This window comes from Berghia stephanieae, chromosome 13 (genome assembly GCF_034508935.2).
Source record: "Berghia stephanieae isolate SIO BIC M18660-M18661 chromosome 13, UCSD_Bste_1.3, whole genome shotgun sequence".
In the NCBI taxonomy this organism is placed as follows: Eukaryota; Metazoa; Mollusca; class Gastropoda; order Nudibranchia; family Aeolidiidae; genus Berghia; species Berghia stephanieae.
This window is the reverse complement of record NC_088372.1, coordinates 7,283,228-7,306,149: the sequence shown is the minus strand read 5'-3', so window position 1 is coordinate 7,306,149 and position 22,922 is coordinate 7,283,228. Positions and strand designations below refer to the sequence as shown.

Sequence of the window (22,922 nt, the reverse complement as noted above, 5' to 3'; positions counted from 1 at the left end):
TAGCCAAGGGCATACTATCTATAGATAGTCCAGTTAATACAGTTTAGTGAGAATCACTCACAAACGCGGATGGCAAAATACAATAACAAAGGCTTGAGTGACGTCATCTTCGTTCTATCTATTGCAATAAGAGTGCTCTGAATATATTATAAAGTTGAGGACATATATAATAAAATCACGCACATTTTTTTTTCCGAAACGAAAGAGTGTATGTGGAAGAGGGGTGAGAGCGTGACTCAGCGGTACGGTCTTTGCTTCGTACCCTAAAGGTACCGAGTTCGACTACCCGCCGCGTTGCGTGGCCTTGAGCAAGTCACCTAGCCTTAGCTCACTTTGCGGCGCTTCACTGCGGCTGACGCCCGGGTTATTTCAGTCTTCCCTTGGAATAGACCTTAAAGAAAAAAATCCCCTTAGGGATGATAATAAAGGGAATTTATTTATTTATTTCATGAGTGAGCGTGTGTGTTTGTTTGTGTGTGAGTGTGTGTGTGTGTAAGTTTAAAAGAAGAAAAAAAGAGGCAGATTGAGATAGAGAGAGAGAGAGAGAGCGAGAGAGAGAGAGAGAGAGAGAGAGAGAGAGAGAGAGAGAGAGAGAGAGAGAGAGAGAGAGAGAGAGAGAGAGAGAGAGAGAGAGTTATGCGAACATATCTGCATAATTGGAAAACACGACTACCAATTATCCGATTCATCACTTGCAAACCTCATTTAATTGATAAGAGGTTCCAATGATTAACGGCTTATTTGATATTTGTCAACATAAAATATATTATATATTCTACCCTGAATGTTATCAGACGCTAAGGGGTCGACACTGAAATGCCATGATTTGTAAAGGAATTCAGACTGATTCATATAGCATAGCATAATATAACACCAAATCCCTCCACTAGCTGCCAGTAAAGTTTCGAATTGATTTTAAGATTCTCTTTTATGCATATAAATCCATGAAAGAGTGTCCATTACACAAATGTGCCCCCCCCCCCCACCCCCCGTCTCAAAGCGGTATTATGTCGGGATCTTGGAATAAAATTCATTGCCACAAACATCAAACTTGGGTTTAATTTCTCTACGTCATACTGGAGTATAAATACTATTGTTTGCTTTACAAAAACTTCTAAACTCCAATTTCTCATCATTCTGTCTCTAAATTCACTTTCTGGGGTCTGAATCATCCCGACATAATACCGTTTTGAGACGGAGGGTCACAAATATTAAACTAGGCCCATAACTGGGTTCGGACATATGTACATGTCGGCCGGGACGTATGGATATATGCATTCTTTTCTATGATTTAAGGGTGATACCATTTGGTGAAGAGAATAACAAGTAAATGAAGTGAGTAGGAAAGTGCCAGAAGACAACAGAGAATAACAACTTCGCAACGGCGATGGGGGCTCGAACCCGCGACCTTACTGGTACGACAACTCCACAGACTACTAGGAGTTATCTATGGACAACTCCGCCTGGCCGGGGAGATCGTGACTCCCCAAAAAAAGTCGCCTCAAAGCTTGGTCTAACTAGAGCCTTCTCTCTCCGACTTCTTGAGGTCACGGGTTCAACACACACAAACGCCGCGCAGTTAGTTGGCCAGCATTTAAGCTTAATGGCCAATAATTATTCTCAACACAACCATGTAACATATAAACGATTGAGACATTGAGGATGCTCCGGTATTTGGGGTGCATTTTTTAAAGTCAGAAAAGTGACTGGAGCAGGCACTTATGTTGATAATAACAAGTATGTAAATGAAGTGAGTTGGAAAGTGCCAGAAGACAACAGAGAATAAAACGTCGCGGCGGCGATAGGACCTCGAGCCCGCGACCTTACAGGTACGACAACTCCGCCTGGTCGGGAGGTCGTGACTACCGTATGAGCTATCCACGACCCCCCCCCCCACCCCCAAAAGATAATAAAAAAAAAAGTCGCCTCAAAGCTTGGTCTAACTAGAGCCTTCTCTCTCCGACTTCTTGAGGTCACGGGTTCAACACACACAAACGCCGCGCAGTTAGTTGGCCAGCATTTAGGCTTAATGGCCAATAATTATTCTCAACACAACCATGTAACATATAAACGATTGAGACATTGAGGATGCTCCGGTATTTGGGGTGAATTTTTTTTAGTCAGAAAAGTGAGTAGAGCAGGCACTTATGTTGATAATAACAAGAAATGAGTAGGAAAGTGCCAGAAGACAACAAAGAATAAAAGTTTCGCAGCGGCGATGGGGGGCTCGAACCCGCGACCTTACTAGTTCAACTCCGCCTGGCCGGGTAGATTGTGACTCTATCTTATGAGCTATCCACGACCCCCCCCCCCCCCCCCCCAAAAAAAAAAAAAAAAAAAAAAAAAGTCGCTTCAAAGCTAGGTCTAACTAGATCCTTCTCTCCCCGACTTCGTGAGGTCACGGTGAAGAGATGCTCTGCACGAATATTTTCATATTATGTATATATATATATATATATATATATATATATATATATATATATATATATATATATATATATATATGGTATATATATATATATATTCGTGCAAAGCTTCTCTTCACCAACTGGTATCACCCTTAACTCATAGAAAATAATACATATATATCCAACTAGTTTCCCCCTAACTGTTGCCTTTAAACAACAAATCAACTCATTCAAACAGAAGAAAAAAACAACTTGCGCTTTTATATAGCGCAATATCCACTAAACGTGCTCAAAGCGCTTTACAAAGGGTCCCTGACCAACAGCAACACGTAACAAGTAGAACGAGACATGACGCCTGTTAGGCGAGATTACATTTTTTATCGGACAGAGACGACGCTGTTAACGGCCAGGTACTCATTTTACACCTGAGTACTGTGAGAGAATGTGAGTAAAGACTCAACTATGCGCCGAGGGAAGCTCGAACCCAGGACCTTCCGATCCGAAAGAGAGTGTCATACCACAAGACCACATAGCCGCACCAACACCAACCAAGGTCATCCTGAACATTTCCAAAAGCCAGTTTCCTGGCCTTAGCCTGAAAAAAGGGACATCCCTGTTACAAGGAAAAAAAAAGATTTCATCTCTCACAAAATAAACTACACATTTAACTGCCTCCCTCTCAGCTAAGGATCCCTACGAGGACCAGGAAAAGGAAATAATAATATGTTGAGGAATGGGAGGTCAAAAGACCCCAGTTTAAGAACCGTAACAGCAGATTCTAACACAAAAAGGTAGTATTATGAAGAAACAATCTGATGCATTAATTTTGTTTTTAAAAAAAATTAATTAAATGACCACATGTTTGTTTTTGTTTTGTATTTAAGGGTTTTACGGCGCTTGCAACACATTAAGGTCATATCAGCGCCAGTAAAAAGGAAGAAAATGGGATAGTAAAAAGTTCTAGAATTACAATAAAGCATCCAAGAAAAGGGAAGACAAAGGGGAATTGATTCAAATCGGAAACAGACGTAGATTCCAAAAGCACTCTATCAAAGTACTTAGTTTGAGATTACCTAAAAGTCTCATCCAGACACAAGCAGAGGTCCCCGCTAAGAGAGATGATTTACAATGAAAAAAATATCATCTCCCAAAACTAACTATACATTTGACTGTTTTCCTCTCAGCCAGGGCATCTGGCCAGGACCAGGACAAAACCAAGTAATCTCATTCCAAGACAAAGACAGAAAGCATGTCGGAAAACAGATATAAGGGGATAGAAGACACAGTGTGTACCTCCCTGCCCGCTATGGGAGGTCAGGATCCCCACCCAGTGACCACATGAGTGTCCAATCATTGACATGAAATGAATTTAAAAAAAAAAAATCAAACATACAGAAAAACAACCCCCCCCCCCCCCCCCCCCCCAAAAAAAAAAAAACAAAAAAAAAAACAAAAAAAAAAACATACAAACAAACAAACAAGAAAACTTTGTATAAAAGCATGACTATTTGAAACTCCTTGCTTCAATTTAATGATAATTATTATAACATAACATAGAAGATAACAACAACAGCAATAATAATAATAATAATAATAATAATAATAATAATAATAATAATAATAATAATAATAATAATAATAATAATAATAAAACAACAACAATAATATTAATAATAATAATAATAATAATAATAATAATAATATTAATAATAATAATAATAATAATAATAATAATAATAATAATAATAATAATATTAATAGTAATAATAATAACAACAATAATAATAATAATAATAATAATAATAATAATAATAATAATAATAATAATAATAATAAATAATAATAATAATAATAGTAATAATAATAACAACAATAATATTAATAATAATAATAATAATAATAATAATAATAATAATAATAATAATAATAATAATAATAATAATTATTATTATCATTAAACAATACAAAGCAACCAACTCCCTCCCTCCCCCCCCCCCCCCCCCCTCTCTCTCTCTCTCTCTCTCTCTCTCTCTCTCTCTCTCTCTCAAAAATCCACCCAAAAAATCTACATCCCTTTCCCTTCCTCCACCCAACACAATAAATATATGGTACGTACGTTTTATAAGAGGTCTAAAGCCACATACTTAGACTCAACATGTAGGATGAGACATAACGCATGTGGAATTGGAATGCTTCATCTAGATACTGTCTGACAGATTCAACTCTGTTACAGGCCACTTACTTCTCTTACTTACACCCTAGTACGGTGAGAGAATGCCAGTAAATAGCCCTTTCCAATGACTCAACTTTGCACTGACCTTACCACGACTCGAACAAGGGACCTGCTGGATTGTAAGGTGAGTGTTTGTTTTGAAGGGTTTTACGGCGCTTGCGACACATTTAAGTCATATCAGCGCCACTAGATGTTCAATTATAGCAACCAAGAAAATGTAAGACAAAGGGAAATGGTACAAATAGGGGATAGGTGTATATTCCATAAGCATACCATCAAAGTATTTAGTTTGAGATCACCTAAAAGTCTCATCCAGACATGAGCACAGGTCCCCACTAAGAGGAATACACTCAAATGTTTATAAATCATATAATAATATATAAATAAATCATAATACAGTGCATTATGCACTGCATAACGGAGAGATGATTTGCAATACAAACAAAAAATCATCTCCCAAAACTAACTATACATTTGACTGTTTCCCTCCCAGCTTGGATTTGGATATCTGGCCAGGACAAAACTAAGTAATTTCATTTCAAGACAAAGACAGAAAGCAAGCAGGAAAACAGATACAGGGGGATAGGAGACACAGTAAATGCCCTCCTGGCGACCACGGGAGGCCGGGAACCCCACCCAGGTCGTAAGGTGAGTGTATAGATAGTATGCACTTGGCTAAGAAGCTCATAACATTGCCATCCGGAAGTATAACGGACCAACACACAAAACTGTGTGTATCCATGAACGCCTATAGTCGGGTTAATACAGTTCAGTGAGCATTACTCATAAACGCGGATGGCAAAAAACAATAACAAAGACCTAAGTGACGTCATCTTCGAACTTTCTATAGACATAGACCACAAAGCTGTGGAGCTCATTTATAAACATACCAACATTTTCATGATAAATGGATTTTTTGATGATATAACTAACTTGTATCAATTCTCTCTTGCAGACAGATATCACAATTGCTGTCCAATGATTCAAAGCAAGTGCTTTTCTCCCCTTCCACCCTTCTTGTGCGGCTATGTGGTCTAGTGGTATGACACTCGCGTTAGGATCGGAAGGTCCTGGGTTTGAGCATCGCTCTGTGCATAGTTGAGTCCTTGGAAAAGGCTCTTTACTCACATTCTCTCACCCTACTCAGGTGTAAAATAAGTACCTGGCCGTTAACAGCTGTCTCAATCGGAAATTTTTTTTTGTAATATCGCCTAACAGGCGTCATGTCTCGTTACACGTTACATGTTGCTGTTGGTCAGGGACCCCATGTAAAGCGCTCTGAGCATGTTTAGTGGATATTGCGCTATATAAAAGCTCAAGCTTTTTATAATAAAAGCCCATAGCTCAAAATTGCAAGGATGGATGATCTTTGTTTGTGTTAATGTAGGCTTGAAAATTAAATTCCATCACTCTGAAACCGGAAGACCGATTGCACAAGATATGAATCTAGTCCTGAGGAGGACTGGTTTCATAATTCCGAGGTAATTGGAACCAGAATTTTGACATTAGATTATTGTATTTACAATTATTAAAGATTTTTCCCTTTGACATAGCAACTCCTCGACAGTTGAAATACACAACTACTAGCAAATCTATCATTGCCCAAAACAAAGTCCATCATCCTACAGAAATCTCTCCATTCCAGTTGTGATTGTACTTCACAAACCAACCAATAGGCTTCAACAGTCACTTCCCTCGTAATGACGCATAGTAATACACAAATACACAACTAGCAAATCTATCATTACCCAAAGCAAAAGTCCATCATCCTACAGAAATCTCTCAATTCCAGTTGTGAGTATTCATCACAAACGAACCAATAGGCTTCAACAGTCGTGACATCACTTCCCTCGTAATGATGCATAGTAACTTAGTAACTGGTTCAAACTATCGGAGCAATGACGGACGGATGCCCTTATGAAATACTTCTCCAACGAGCATAAAAGTGTATCCAGAGGAGAAAAAACATTATAAATCTGATCATATTTTGTCTTTTATACATTCAGATCACATGACACACGAAAAAGTTCTAGCCAGCATGAAGAATAAAAAAGTACACATTTTCTTTGTTTAGAACCAAGCTGCTGGTTGCTGGGCGACGTGACATCAGACTATTGAATTCTATTCATTCACGATCATGAGGATTGTGTCTGCGATTCTCTCTCCCGCTCCAGACGTCTGCGTTCAAACTCAGCAGCGCCCTCTCTCTCCGCCTGGTCTCGGATCCTCTGTCTGGTCTCCATCACGACTCTACGATTTCCTGTGACAGCATTTCTGGCGACGACAAAACTTGCAAGGCCAGTGGCAATGACGATAGTCCTGTAGGGATGATAAAAGGAAATCATACGTGTCGTTAAGTAATAATAAGTTAACTTTGAGAGCTTTTATATAGCGCAATATCCACTAAACATGACCAAAATGCTTTACAAGGAGTCCCTGACCAACAGCAACACGTAGAATGGGACATGACCCCTGTTAGGCAATAATATTACAACGCTTTTAACGGCCAGGTACTCATTTTACACCTTAGTGAGAGAACGTGAGTAAAGAGCCTTTTCCAAGGACTCAACTATGCGCCGAGTGAGGCTTGGACCCAGGACCTTCCGATCCGAAAGCGAGTGTCATACCACAAGACCACATAGTTATAATGGTAGCTTTGTATTATGTGCAAGATGTGTCTGTCAAGATTAACAAGAAATCAGATCTTTTGAGTAGTATGGCTCTAGGAGGCAAAGTTTTGAACAGTTTTTTAAGGTTTTTACGATACTTGCAATACATTTAGGTCATATCGCGCGTCTATGTGATCTAGTGGTATGACACCCGCTTTCGGATTGGAAAGACCTGGGTTCGAGCCTCGCTCAGTGCATAGTTGAGTCCTTGGAAAAGGCTTTTTACTCACATTCTCTCACCGTACTCCGAAGACGATCATGTCTCGTCCTACATATTAAGTGTTGCTGTTGGCCAGGGACCCCTTGTAAAGCACTTTGAGCATGTTTACCGGATATTGCGCCATATAAAAAAGCTCAATAGCAGCGCCAGTAAAAAGGATGAAAATTGGATTGTAAGAACATTCTAGATGTAGAATTAAAAAGTAAGACAAAGGGAATTGGTTCAAATAGGGAACAGATGTAGATTCCAGGGCTCACTATCAATATACTTAGTTTGAGATTACCTAAATGTTTCATCCAGACAACAGCACAAGATAGCACTAAGAGTAATACACTCAAATGTTAACAAATCATATGTTAAAAATATTTTTAAAATAACAGTACATAAATAACACAGAGATGGTTTACAAGGAAAAAAAAATAATCTCCCAAAACTATAACTTCACCTGTTTCCCTCCCAGCCAAGGACTCCGGCCAGGGTCAGGACAAAACTTAGTAATCTCATTCCAAGACAAAGACAGAAAGCAATTGGAAAAGAGATACAGGGGGATAGAAGTCACAGCAAGTACCTCCCTGCCCACTATGGGAGGTCGGGAACCCCACAAAGAAGGAGTTAGTGAGGTGTAACACTCCCCCCCCCCCCTTTAAAAAAAACCACACACACAAAAAACAAACAAAACTTAAGCCTTTATATAGCGCAATATCTACTAAACATCCCCAAAGCACTTTACAAGGGGTTTCTAGCCAACAGCAACTTTTAACAAGTACGACGAGACATGACACCTGTTAGGCAATGTTACAATTTTTTTTGGATAGAGACACTGAGGTACTCATTTTACACCTGAGTACGGTGAGAGAATGTGATTAATGAGCCTTTTCCAAGGACTCAACTATGCACCACTTGGGAATCGAACTCAGGACCTTCCAATCTGAAGGCGAATGTCATACCACTGTACCACGGAGCCTTACTACCCCATAAAAAGTAAAGAAAAGAGAGAAAACTAAGAGTTAGTTCAAGGGGAGCCTACCACCCAACCATCCCCACCGCAGCCATTGTTAACATATAGCCTGACACTAGAACCAACCAGGACTTATAACTTATATTTTGATGTCATTTTTTAGGCTTGTGCAGCGTATAGTAAAACTCAAGGAAATAAGAGATTCCATTGATCGAACTGTTAAATACAACTCACGATTTGTTTTCTTTTGTGGCCAAAGACTTGTCCTTTGACTTCATTTTTGTGTCAGTGTCAGGCTATAAGTAAACGATGGCTACGGCCCCAACCCGACATGAAGAAAGCAGCTCTCAAATGTGAACACATAATATTTTCTTTGTTAAATGCAAAAACAACACTAAAGTAAAATGCAGGTGGAACAGCTCGAGAAAGTTCAAATCATATTGTTTGTTTGTAGCAACAGAAAGGGTCAGTGACATGCGCAAAAGCTGAAACTCTCGTTCTTCATTCCTTCACATCAGGCCATTTGTCACGATAGCAGATATAAGATTCTTCCTTGACTATTAGGCTACTATTCCCAATTTTTCATTCAAATTAATCTAACTGATTATGAATATTTTGTAGACGTTCGTCTTACTGTCCTCTGCAATATTATAATTATAGGCAAAATAGCCGCAATGTACTTGAAAATCTTAGGTAAGCTGTGCTTCTATGGACAGCACGGGCCTGGAGAGGCCTCTTTTTTCAGTGGGTCTAGTTTACACCACGTGTTAACACCCCATAAGGCGGTTACATAAAAACAGTGTGTTAACCCGCACCTCTAACAGAGGTGCATAAAAACGGTGCATTATTTTACACCTCCAACGGATTTGCACTACAAATGCCTATTCTTATTGCCATCCATACACTGTCTTTGTGCAACAAATAATGTTTTGATCGGACTGTAACATATGCAGTGATGGGTCCATGCATGCTGCCTTTTGCAAACATAAACCATTGAAGTTGAAGATGAAAAAGTCTGGCCTTTTCTTATTGCCAGTTGGCAATATCAATATCGTTCATCTTTTTTTTTTTTTCCCGAATGAAAAATTAGACGCCTAGAGAGGTGGGCCTTTGGCCTACCAACCTCCGCTGCACGTCCAACTCGCCTTGAGCATGCATTCACGTAAAATATAAAGATTTTTTTAAAAAACCTACCTCTGTTTCAAAAACTAGCATCTTTCAACTTTCTAAGAAACATTTTGATTTTTCAGAACTTTAGTTCGTTAAAAAAATAACGGCCAATCTGACCCGTTGAGTCGAATGAAAACGAAATTTTGTTGTTTACAAGGTTCAAAGGAAATGCCGTAAATAAGCTTTCATGGACTTCCTGTGTTGTTTTTACAGTGTCACGTGACCGTTTTGAGAAATTTGACGTCTGCTACAAATAATTAGACCGGTGGGGGGTAGATATTTTCGTTGGAGCAGAAAAAAAGTGAGTATTATTTCTTGTACTTGTAGAGAGGCCTAGGGTCCACCAGCAGACCAGTTGATTGAATGAAAGAGAAAAAGGCCTTTTTTATCCGCCGCCACCACCACCTTGAAAGAGTGGAGGGGGGGGGGGGGGTGCATGCCGACGAAAGTGTCGCTTGGTGACCTTGGTGACGTAGAGGTGAAGTAGAGCATCTCAAGGATACTGGCAGTTGCAGGTGTTCTTAACCCCTTAACAGCGAAGCTAATTTTTTGCTTTTAGATAATAGTTTGCTTTTATCTTTATTATCGTTTCCACCAAGAGAGCAGTCAGACTATCGCAACTCGGACTTCAATTGTCTATAATCGTTTTGCCGTTACTTGTCTTTTGATGATAGAAGATTTGGTGTTAGGTCAAAGATCGAATTTCCCCCCTAAAAGGTTGCATTGCTACTGGGTTTGCTCTTCCCCCCCCCCCCCCCCCACCTTTTTTTTTCTTCTTTTTTTTTCACCTTAGTATTGTCGGTTGCTGCTATTTCCCTTTTTATGATTAGCAAGTGCCGTAGGAGTCTCACAGGATGCAGGAGTACTGCAATTAACCCTTTGCCAGTGACACTGATTTTTTTTGTTTTCAAATAATAGTCTTCATTTATATTATTTTTGTAACGCAGAAAAACAAAAACGTTTCCACCATAAGAGCAGTAAGAATATTGATAAAAAGCGCTTTGAGCACGTTGGGTGGATATTGCCCTATATAAAAGCTCATGTTTTTAAATTGTATTTTGTTTTGTTTTTTTGTCTTTTGATGAAAACGGTAAGATTTTTTTTTTGGTCCAAGTAAGATTGATATTCGCCTTTAAAAGGTTAAGTTGTTTTGTTGTTTTTTTCAAGTTTTTGTTTTTTTTCAAATGCCTAGTGAGAGAGAAAAAACAAAACAATCATACATGTATCTGCAAACAGCAGAACGTTTTCATTTTACAATGAGATGGGAAGGGGAAGGTATAATACTATGACAAGAGAGAGAGAGAGAGAGAGAGAGAAGAGAGAGAGAGAGAGAGAGAGAGAGAGAGAGAGAGAGAGAGAGAGAGAGAGAGAGAGAGAGAGAGAGAGAGAGAGAGAGAGATGGGCGGGGGGATGGGGGGATAGTAAACCCTCTTCCGCACTAGGACAGGACTGTCCTGGGACAGTCCTGTCCCGAATCTGTAACATATAGAATTTAGAGAAATCTTCCGCACCTATTGGGACGGGACAAAACAGTCCCGTTGTGTCCCAAGCCGTTGTGAAATGCTACAAAATCAACGGGACAGGACTGTCCCAGTCCCGTGTTCATATCGTTTGTGATAGAAAAATATAGCAGACTTCCGCACTAGGACAAGAAAGTCCCGGACTTGGCGGCGCCGTGTCAAAATTGAAATGTCTGTCTTTATTTTCTGCATCCCTACTACTACTACTACTACTACTACTACTACTACTACTACTACTACTACTACTACTACTACTACTACTACTACTACTACTACTACTACTACTACTGTTACTTCTGTTGCGGCTAATGCCACTAATATATTAATACCTACATCACTTATATTTTGTATTTATTTCCAATTCCACTGTATTTATTTTCCAACAACAGTCCACACTTTATTTTAGTTCACTTTCTATACTGCATTACACAGTTCCTTCCCGCCTCCCCTCTTTTGACATAATTAAGCATGCACCTTTTATAAAATTCTATTGCTCTGTTTTAATTCGTGCTTTCTCACAAAGTAGCATACAATTTCCTGCCCATCAATGTTTTTTTTAAATGCATCTTAACAACGCCACTACCACATTATCTCATTCGTCAGTAGTTTTTAATTCATCATGTGTTGTTGATGAAGGGGACATCCGAAACGTCCATTTTATCTGTTTTCGTATATTAAACTGAAGCTTACATTCAATTTCAGTTATAATTTATTTATTTATTTCAATTCTGAATATAAAAAAAAGCAAGAACAATTCAAAAAATAATTCTATGTGATGAAACCACGTACAGAAGGCATAGCAACATAAACATTTTCGGCAATTTAAAAACGTATGTTTATAAATATAATCTAAGAAGTGTCACACTTTGTGACACAGCAGTACAGTGTCTAAAACCGGTCGCACATCTATTCGGTAACTTGTGGGATCAATTATCTTTATCGTTATTTATTTCGGGAATTCTCAATGAAAATATTTTTAAGTAAGTCCTTCTGAGCCACTTGGACTCATTGTAAAACAAATTAAGTCCTCTAGAGCCTTGTAGCCAATGGTGCAGGAGTTATTCCGGTTTCAATAGCGTGAAGCGGACAATTAACGTATTTGTTTGAAAACCTTTGAACAGGACGCTAGTCTGTAGTCTACCGCAGATTACTATCCCAGCTTGACAGGTACCCTTTTACACCTGAATGGAGTGAGTGATTGGAGTCAATTTTCTTGCTCTAGAAAGTACAAATGGGCTTCGATCGGAATCGAACACAGAACCTCTCAGTCCAGAGTACAACGCGCTAACCATGGGCCATCTTGCCTCCTAAGCTTATAAATCCGGAACTTATCCATGTCTCTGTGGCGTTGAGCAGACAGATAACAGTTTAAACTTAAAAAAAATAAAATTCCCTTTTTCATCCCATAGGGGAAATTTTTCTCGAGGGTCTATTCCAAGTGAAGACTGGAATAACCCAGGCGTCAGCTGCAATGCAGCGCCGAAAATTTAGCTAGGACGAGGTATAACCCAGGCGTCAACCGCAGTGCAGCGCCGCAAATTGAGCTAGGCGAGGTGACTTACTCAACTGATGCCTTTCGGGTACGAAGCATGCTGACTTTCTATTATCCTCTTGAATGATGCTAGTCCGTCAAAGATTACTTTCATCAGCGAACTGGTACTCATTTGCACCTGGGTAAAATGAGGTGATTCCAAGAAAGTCATTTTAAGATAAGATCGGAGATCACCATAGAGTCTACGGAATTGACCCTTGAGCAATCTTTGGGTCATTAAAGGATGCATCCAATATTGTTTTCTCTTTCAATTTGTCTTTTTTTTCCACGTAGTAAAGCACATTTATATGCAACCTCTATTTCATCCATTACTACTACTACTACTACTACTACTACTACTACTACTACTACTACTAGTAGTAGTAGTAGTAGTAGTAGTAGTAGTAGTAGTAGTAGTAGTAGTAGTAGTAGTCGTAGTAGTAGTTGTTGTTGTTGTTGTTGTTGTAGATGTAGTAGTCGTAATAGTAGTAGTAGTAGTAGTAGTAGTAGTAGTAGTAGTAGTAGTAGTAGTAGTGGTAGTAGTAGTAGTATTAGTAGTGGTAGTAGTAGTAGTAGTAGTAGTAGTAGTAGTAGTAGTAGTAGTAGTAGTAGTAGTAGTAGTAGTAGTAGTAGTAGTAGTAGTAGTAGTAGCAATAATATTACTCTTGCTATAAGAATATTTCATGATTATATAAATCTTATGTAAACAAATCCCATTGTACAGTGTAACAAATCATTATCGTCATGTCGTATCTTATGTTGATTCATATGTGAATTATTAGAGTTGCAATTGCCTACAAATAAACTTTTGAATCTTGTAAAAAAAAATAATAATGCATTTGCGCAAGTGTGTCCTGGGACAGTCCTGTCCTAGTGCGGAACCCCTTTTGAATAGAAGTTTTCTCCAGTGGGACAGGACAAATTTGTCCCGGGACAGTTTTGTCCTAGTGCGGAAGGAGTCTATGGGTGAATGGGTAAAGATGAAAGAAACAATGGGTTGCCTGATGACGTAGATCAAAGGATTGTTACAGCGGTGTTCACGGAGCGTACTTCGTGAAATTTTAACCTTTTACAGTGACACTGATTTTTCTCTCCAGATTGCTTATGCAGAATAAATCGTTTCCACCAAGAGAGCAGTAGTAAGAGTATATTTCGACTCGGGCTTCAATTAAACTATAAATCGCAAAGCTTGTCTTTTAATGATAACATTAAGACTAAGATCTGGAGTTTGGGGAGTGTAAGATGGAATCTCGCCATTAATGGTTAAAATTGTTTTGAATTTTTTAAAAATAACACACACACACACACACACACACACACAAACACACACACACGAGCGCGCGCGGTCACGACAGCGAGGACCATCTATTGCTTGTGTTGCAATGATAAACCAGTTTACGTGTACGTAGATCCTGAGGCTAGATGCCCCGTTACCGTGTACGTAGGCACTCCCCCCCCAAAAAAAGAAAGAGACACACACACACACACTCACACATACACACGCGCACACACACACACACACACACACACACACACAGTCTCGCATCCGCTACGAACTAATTTTGCGCACCAATTTTTACTGCACTTATGCACCAAATTGCATACCTATCTAGGGACACTTTTTTCCGTATCTTTTTCTCAATAAACTTTTTTAAAAACCTTTGTTTTGCTTGCACTGCACCGGCACCAGACGTAGTAACAGACGGAAACCCACACGATATCGCGAGGAATGAACCATGAAAATATTTAGGATATAATTTCAAACACAACTTTTGAAATTCATCAAGGATTGTCTAGTACCGAATGTTTTTTGATAGAAAACAAATGCATCTTCAAATCTAAATTGCTTTTGACGGTTAGCGGTAAGTTTTTTATTCATTTTTCTGTCCAAACGAATGATTTGTCCTGGTATAGAAGCTAAGTATTGGTAACACCGGCGCAGCTCTCTAGTCTATTATTATTTTTTAAAGAACAAAGCTGATGATTTGTGTTGTGACTGCACCGTGACAAGCTGACAAAATTTGCCATGGTCCATTACATAATGACTCAATCACGCTCATACTCCATGAAAAATGAAAATGACACTGACAGTAGTGATAAAAAAAAAATTCAACAAAAAAAAAAAAAAAAAAAGGGGAGGAGACCCCATTCGACGCCGACCGATATAGAGGTTGACTCTCGGTCTTGGACTCGACAACAAAGTCTATCAAGTTCAAGCAGAACCAAGACAGATTATTATTGAACAAAATATGTTAACAAATTAATAATACTAACCATCCTATTGCAATTTTTGAGCTAGGGCCCATCGTTTTACTTCATCAAAGGAATTATGATATCGAAAAAAAATGTGATGCTGTAACTGTACTGTAGGCGAGGAAAATCAACTTTCACTTTTGGTGGTTGTTGTAAGAGTAACCTTGACATTACGAAACAAAGCAAGTGTCCGACAAGCGTTCCACTAGTTATTGGTCTGCATATTTCTACTTCATTCGCGTCTCAAATGGATGCTTTGTGTAAGTTAAATGCTCATTAGCTCTGCCCGTCAGATGAATCGAACCAACACACACAGCTATAAGAAAAGCTTTAACATTTATTAGTCTGATTGAGAGAATTTAATGAGAATAAGTCTTATAACGGGCTGTCTAAAAACATTAATAAAGAACCGAGTGACGTACGCTAACTTTAACTCGTTTAGTAAACAAAACATTAGCTTGAGGTGCCTTAATGAGCAGTAAAATGGAGAGAAAAATAAAGTGAGTAGATGTGACTCATATATAAGGGAACAACAAACAAAACAAAACAACAACAAAAAATAAATAGCTCAGCCGATATAGCATTCTACTCATATTTTGAAAAAATACACCCCCCCCCCCCCCCCCAAAAAAAAAAAAAAAAAAAAAAAAAAAAAAAAAAAAACAAACAAACAAACAAACAAACAAACAAACAAACAAACAAAAACAAACTAAAAAGAAAACCTCAACAAAAAAAAAACAAAAACAAAAAAAGGTTCGATCCGTGATTAAGCTGAGGTTGTCCCAACCCCTCGTTCATAAAACAATCGCAGGGTCGGGGTCGCTGTTTATTATTGCCAAAAGTACCTACTTTACTTTTCTCTTTAATAGACAATCAAAATCTCCAATTATGTAACCAGGGTACATAATTTGCCCTAGTGTAAACCTTTTCTTGTTTCATATTTACTTGGGTGGAGAAAATATTCAGAAACTTTGAGGTTGGTAGACTACACAATGTAGGGCGACAATGAATAGATTGAACGAAGTTGACGTCACTCAGGTCTTTGTTGTTTTGTTTTTTTTTGGTTTCTTATTTGTTTTTTGCGGGGGGGGGGGGGGGTTGTTCCGTTTTTTTTTTTTTTTTTTTTTTTTTTTGTTTTTTTTCTGCCATCCATATTTAGATATAAGTAATTCTCAATAAACTGTATTAAGCAGACTATAAACGTCCAAGGTTACACGTAGTTTTGCTTGTTGGTCCGTTATACTTCCGGATGACAGTGTTGTGAGTTTCTTAGCAAAGCGCACAACATCTGTTATAAACGTTTAAGGTTACACATTGTTTTGTGTTTTGGCCCGTTATATTTCCTGAATTTCTTAGCCAAGCGCACAGCATCTGTAGCCTACAAAAGTATCATCTGTGCGATCTATGTGTATTTATTTGCAGGTCAGATAACCCAAACTGTCATGGTCTCATTGCTGTAATGGAAATACTCTTTTTTTAAAAAAACATCATCATCATCATTATCATCATCATCATCATCATCATCATCATCATCACCATCACCATCATCATCATCATCATCATCATCATCATCATCATCAAATACATGATATAGATGATCGTCGGGGGGATAGACGGGATGCAGATTTCCGCCATTTTTCTCTGTTGTTGGCCTTCTCCAAGAGTTCTTCCATCTTCATTCCTATCCATTCCTTGATAATGTCCATTCAAAATGTCCTTTGTCTTCCTCTTCTTCTTCCTTCTTAAAGGGTATCCTCCAATACCGTTATGCACACACCTTCGTCCCTCACATAGTGGCAGCAGCTTCTAATGGTGCTCACACTATTATGTTATGACGATCGACCCAATCAGCAAAGTCCGTACCGCACTCGTGCACCGTCACGAACCCACCCGGAAGCTTAGTCACAACACACCGTTCAACTAGATGCTCTGCGGTTTCCGGTTCTTGTCCACATCAGGTATATGTTGGACAGGTGGAAAGCCCCCACTAATGAAGCGAATGTGCCGTGAGGCAGGTCCTCGACAGAAGCCGATTCGCTGCCACCCATTGTCTCCTCTTACTGGTGGAGAAGCCTGGCAACTTCTCACCAAGTTTAGAGGAGTGTATATATCCCCGCCCCCTCGAGGGATTGAATTCGTCCAAACCGTATATGCATCTCTGTTCGTAGTCAGGGATGTTGCGTACAAGGGTTGCCGGGACTTATTTCGGCCCGAAACGGGGGCGCCGTCTGTGTTGCTGTAAACCAACGTCTGAAAAAGGTATTGAATCGGACTGGGGGGGGGGGGGGCTGGGTGGGGTTCCTGACCTCCCACAGTGGGCAGGGAGGTACTTACTGCGTCTTCTATCCCCCCTATATCTGTTTTCCAACTTGCTTTCTGTCTTTGTCTTGGAATGAGATTATTTGGTTTTGTCCTGGCCCTGGCTGAGAGGGAAACAGTCAAATGTATAGTTAGTTTTGGGAGATTATATTTTTTTCCCTTGTAAACCATCTCTCTGTTATGCACTGTATTTTGTTTTCTTTATATTATATATAATTTGTAAAATTTAACATTTGAGTGGATCCCTCTTAGTGGAGACCGTGCTTGTGTCTGGATGAGACTTTTAGGTGATCTCAAACTAAGTACTTTGATAGTGTGCTCTTGGAATCTACAGATGTTCCCTATTTGAACCAATTCCTCTTTGTCTTACCTTTTCTTGGGAGCTTTAATTGTAATTTCTATAACTTTTTACTATCCCATTATCTTCCTTTTTACTGGCGCTGAATAACCTAAATGTGCTGCAAGTGTCGTAAAACCCCTTAAAAAAACATTAAATCGCGGATGAACCAGATACGAATAAGTCACATTAAATTTCAACTGATCAAAAATATAAAATCTTGCTCTTAGCACCCTAAAATTATACAAGATAAAGAACTGAACAAATTGTGTATGAAAGGTGCCAGACAAAGCAAGAAAGAAAAATACAAGAAAAAAAACCACCCCAAAGAGTCAGTCTACCTCGAGGTCGACTGATTGTTTGGGATGGTTATTTTTCTTTTCTTGTATTTTTCTTTCTTGCTTTCACAGGCACCTTTCATACACAATTTGTTCAGTTATTTATTGATGGAATAGAATAATTGATTATTGATCATTGATTAATGAAATATTGGTGTTCACTTCCTATAACTCTATGTTGGTTAAATGGAGATTATGATTGTCAATGGTGATGTTCACACTCCGTTATGTAATTACTATAATTGATGACATCCGATTAATGATTAATAATTATTATAACAGTTAGAACGGTTTTTGTAATTTTATGATGGAAAAACTTGTTTACGAAAAAAAAGGAATGATGGTCATTGAAAAATTATTCCGAATAATTTTGTAGTGATGGCATGAAATTTTATTATATATATATATATATATATATATATATATATATATATATATATATATATATATATATATATATATATATAATGAAATGATGGCAATTATGTCTTACAATTCCATAACATTGATACATGAGATAAGTATAGTCATTAATGATGTTTCCAAATAGTTCTGTTTATCCATACATTAATGGCATATAATTAATTATCATTATATGACATGATGACAATTATCCATACTTATTAATTTATCATGTAATGTATTGATGATAGTTGTGTATGGTAATTAATTATCATTTGAAATTATGAATTACATTTTATTATTATTTAATTAAATGATGGCAATTAGGAATTATAATGCCATAACATTGATGCTTGTAATAAGGATGGTCATAATGATGTTCCAAAATAGTTTTGTTTATGCAGACATTTAATAATGGCACGTGATTATTTAATAGTAATAAAAAGATGGAAATTATGATTTATAATTCCATATTGATTCGTAAAATATGGATGTAATAAATGCTGTTTTCAAAGTGTTACGTATATCCAGATACTAATTGATGACGCGTAATTAATTATTATTTTAATAACTGATGGCAATTGTGAACTATAATTCTAAAACATTGATACATGAAGTACGGATGGTCATTGAGGATGTTTCTAAATAGTTATGTATATCCAGGCACTCATTAACGACGCGTAATTGATGATCATTTGTTATAAATTATAATCCCATAACATTGATGCATGAAACAAGGATGGTAATTAATGATGTTTCCAAATAATTTTGTTTATCTAGACATGCATTTATGCCATATAATTAATTATCATTTTATGAAATGATGAAAGATATGTATTATAACCATTTATTATTTAATAAGATGATGGTATATTATAAAAAATAATTCATTAAAAGGTCTCTCAAATTGTTGATGGGATGAATACATGAACACATACTATGGATATATATATGATGGAAGTATATGATGGATATATATTAGTGTTGGAACGCCTTTTTGGATGAAAAAAGAAGTGTTATATTAACTTTTCTGTCTTAGAATTTTGTGGTTTATTCTCAGTGTTTCATATACGATTAAGAAGTAGAATACAACAATTTCCTGTATATTAATATTCAATGGTATTATCTACTTAAAAAGGCAGATAGATGTCGATATGATGAGCACCTTGTAGATGGAAAAAGGGACGAAATGTTATTATCTACAATTTTTTATCTCTCAAAGAATACCTTGGGCTTCCACCCAGTTCCTCAAAGAATACATTGGGTTATCACCCAGTTCTTCAAATAATACATTGATTTATCCCTCCAGTTCTTCAAAGAATACATTGAGTTATCCCCAGTTCTTCAAAGAATACATTGAGTTCTTGACGAACGAATAAGAAGTAGGCTACAACATTTCTATAAAACAAATAACAGTATGTTGATATTACAATGCACTCAAGATGTTGATTGAATGAATAATAATATTTTAGAACGCTTTGTGAATGGAAAGGCAATGGAATGCTGTTCCATTGGATTTTTTTCTGTTCTTGAATGCCGTGATGTATCATCAGTTAGTTATTCGCGTACAAATAACCAATTATTAACTGCCATACTCTGGAAAAAAAAAACAAATATTAAAAATTTTGGCCATATAAACCTCGTCCTTGAAATATCGATCAATTTAAACTACCCTCATCGGGGCGAAAGCTCTCAAACCAGTGACTTGATTAAAGACTTCGTGAAGTCCCAGGTTTGAGAATTTTTGGCCAAGATGATGGTCATTTAAATCGATAGACATTTGAAGGAAGAGGCTTCTGGCCAAATTTTTAAATACGTGTTTTTCCAGACTATGGCAGTAAACTGATTAAGAAGTAAAAATACAACGTTTGTTAAACAAGTTTACTAAAATTAGATAGAAGAAAGTCACTCAAGTTGTCAATGAGATGGGATAGGGAATGAGATTAGCGGAAGAGTAGCGTCCCTTGATTGGACGTCACCCATAGTCTGTGACGTCACCGGCGGAAAAGTTATTAGAGAGAGAACGTCATGTTGGTTGTGCGCATGCGTCTCTCCTCCTCGCTTCCGGTGAAAGCGGCTTGAGACACTTCAAAACCAAATTGACGTTCTCTCTGTAAGGCGACGTCCAATCAAGGGACGCTACTCTTCCGCTAATCTCATTCCCTATAGATACATTTTTCACGAGTGCAGTGCTTTGTTGTAGATGGAACGGAAACAAAAAATATTGTTATTTCATTCGATTTTCCCTAACCTTAGTACCGTACGACACTAGTATCAACACGTTTGTTGGCGATGTTTTAAAGTGTGTTGAACCGTTCTACACCAGTATCAATATTTTTATAAGTGATGTTGTTAAGAGCGTTGTATAGTTCTACACCACTGTCAGTATCAACATTTCTATAAGTGATGTTTTTAAACGTGTTGTATCGTTCTACGCCAGTATCAACATTTTTGTAAGTGATGTTTTTAAGCGTGTTGTATCGTTCTACACCAGTATCAACATTTTTGTAAGTGATGTTTTTAAACGTGTTGTATCGTTCTACGCCAGTATCAACATTTTTGTAAGTGATGTTTTTTAAGTATGTTGTATCGTTCTACGCAAGTATCAACATTTTTATAAGTGATGTTTTGAAGCGTGTTGTATCGTTCTACGCCAGTATCAACATTTTTGTAAGTGATGTTTGTAAGTGTGTTGTACCGTTCTACACCAGTATCAATATTTTTGTAAGTGATGTTTTTAAGCGTGTTGTATCGTTCTACGCCAGTATCAACATTTTTGTAAGTGATGTTTTAAAGCGTGTTGTATCGTTCTACACCAGTATCAACATTTTTGTAAGTGATGTTTTAAAGCGTGTTGTATCGTTCTACACCAGTATCAACATTTTTGTAAGTGATGTTTTTAAGTGTGTTGTATCGTTTTACACAAGTATCAACATTTTTGTAATTGATGTTTTTAGTGTGTTGTATCGTGTTACACAAGTATCAACTTTTTTGGAAGTGGTGTTTTAAGTGTGTTGTATCGTTCTACGTCAGTATCAACATTTTTGTAAGTGAAAAGATGTCTCAACAATGATGTAATCCTAATCGTAAATTTTCGATGAAGTCCTATTTGATTCATTATATCCCCTGACGCAGTGCAGATGCGAAATCGACTTCTTTTATTATTTTTAAGGAACCGATACGGTTTGGCTTTGCTAATAAATTATCTGGGATGTCAATGCTACTGGCTGTCTTTTTTTTTCTTCTGTAAATCGTTTTATAGCAAGACATCCCGTACGTTTTATAGCCTATCACGTAAATATCATATTATAATGAGATGATTTGAATATGAAAGGGGCGGGGGGGGGGGGGGGGGTATAGTTCTTGAGACGAGTGCAAAACGTGACAATATCTTTAGAGTTGTCTATAGGTCATAAAACATTTCTGCTGAGAATGATATAAAGAAAACAGATAAATATATAGATTGATATATGAATAGATGAGTTATGTATGTATGTATGTATGTATATGTATATATATATATATATATATATATATATATATATATATATATATATGTATATGTATATTAAGTTAATAAGAGTTTTATTTCCGAAACGTGCCATGTTTGGTGTTTTGTTACTTATTCGAAGTTGTTATATTATAGTCATTTTTAATGATTACTCCTCACAGTCCACAGCTTCCGAGCAGCTTCCTTTACTGACGTCATCAACACCAACATCGAGATCATCAACGACATCGCCGCTCAATTCTGTGGAGTATATCTCGTGGTCGTACAAATTTTGAATCACGAATTTCTTACTCTCCCAAACCTCCGGCGATTCGGGACACACGAATGGACAACGCGCCCGCAACTCCCCTAGGATGGAATGCTCGCATATTAAACCAAAGTTGCAGTCGAGACACCACGTTGAGGTCCCCGCGTACTGCAACCTTTCTGACGACGTCTTCGCCGATGCAAATCCTTTCTGCATCATGGCCTGCCACCCTGGAGTTCCCTCAGCAAACATACTTTTAGCCTGAGCTAGTCTCCTAGAATCGGAATCTTTTGAACCGGCAGTCGATTTTCTAATTCTCGATCCACCCGATGATTTTGAAGCTCGCGATTCCCGGGAAGTGGATTGTCGTTTTTTCAACTTCTCCAAAGCTTCGGCGTACTCCGAAGGACTTAACTTAGATGGCGTGATCCCAAGAGATCTTGCCAATTCTTTTGCTTCCTCGAGCCTTCTCAATTCTTTTGCTTCCTCAAGCCTTCTCAAATCTCCCGCCTCGGAGGTTTTCTTTCTGGCGAGAGATTCCGCTTCTCGTTTTGCGAGCTTATCACTCGAGAGAGCTTCTAATTTTACGTTCATCATGTTCATAAACAAATCCACGTCCTCCTTCGTTTGTCTTTTGACGTCATAAATCTCCGCGCTCAAATTTTGAATTACTTTCTGACGTTTCGCATTAGCTCTTTGCAACTCGAGACGCATCCGACGGAGATCTTTGAGAAACATTGATTTTTCGTAAAAATAAAGCTCTTTGTCTATATATCGATACAGCCAGTGCGCCATCCATTCGATCG

General features: G+C 37.8%; 1 protein-coding gene and 1 long non-coding RNA gene across 2 annotated transcripts in view; both read right to left on the bottom strand.

Annotated features, from left to right (window-relative positions):
• Positions 1 to 4,452: 4,452 nt before the first annotated feature.
• On the bottom strand, positions 4,453 to 15,122 carry LOC144958794 (uncharacterized). The gene is made up of 2 exons (XR_013642518.1): positions 14,984 to 15,122; positions 4,453 to 6,960 (listed from the first exon to the last, which is right to left on the bottom strand). It is a non-coding gene; the product is annotated as an uncharacterized LOC144958794 (long non-coding RNA).
• Positions 15,123 to 21,590: 6,468 nt separating this feature from the next.
• Positions 21,591 to 22,922, bottom strand: part of LOC144958810 (uncharacterized) — a 6,946-nt gene continuing 5,614 nt past the window's right edge. Inside the window, exon 2 of the mRNA XM_078891024.1 lies at positions 21,591 to 22,922. This exon is cut by the window's right edge and continues 96 nt beyond it. Within this exon, the coding sequence (XP_078747150.1) occupies positions 22,018 to 22,922 (905 nt within the window). The 3' untranslated portion in view covers positions 21,591 to 22,017.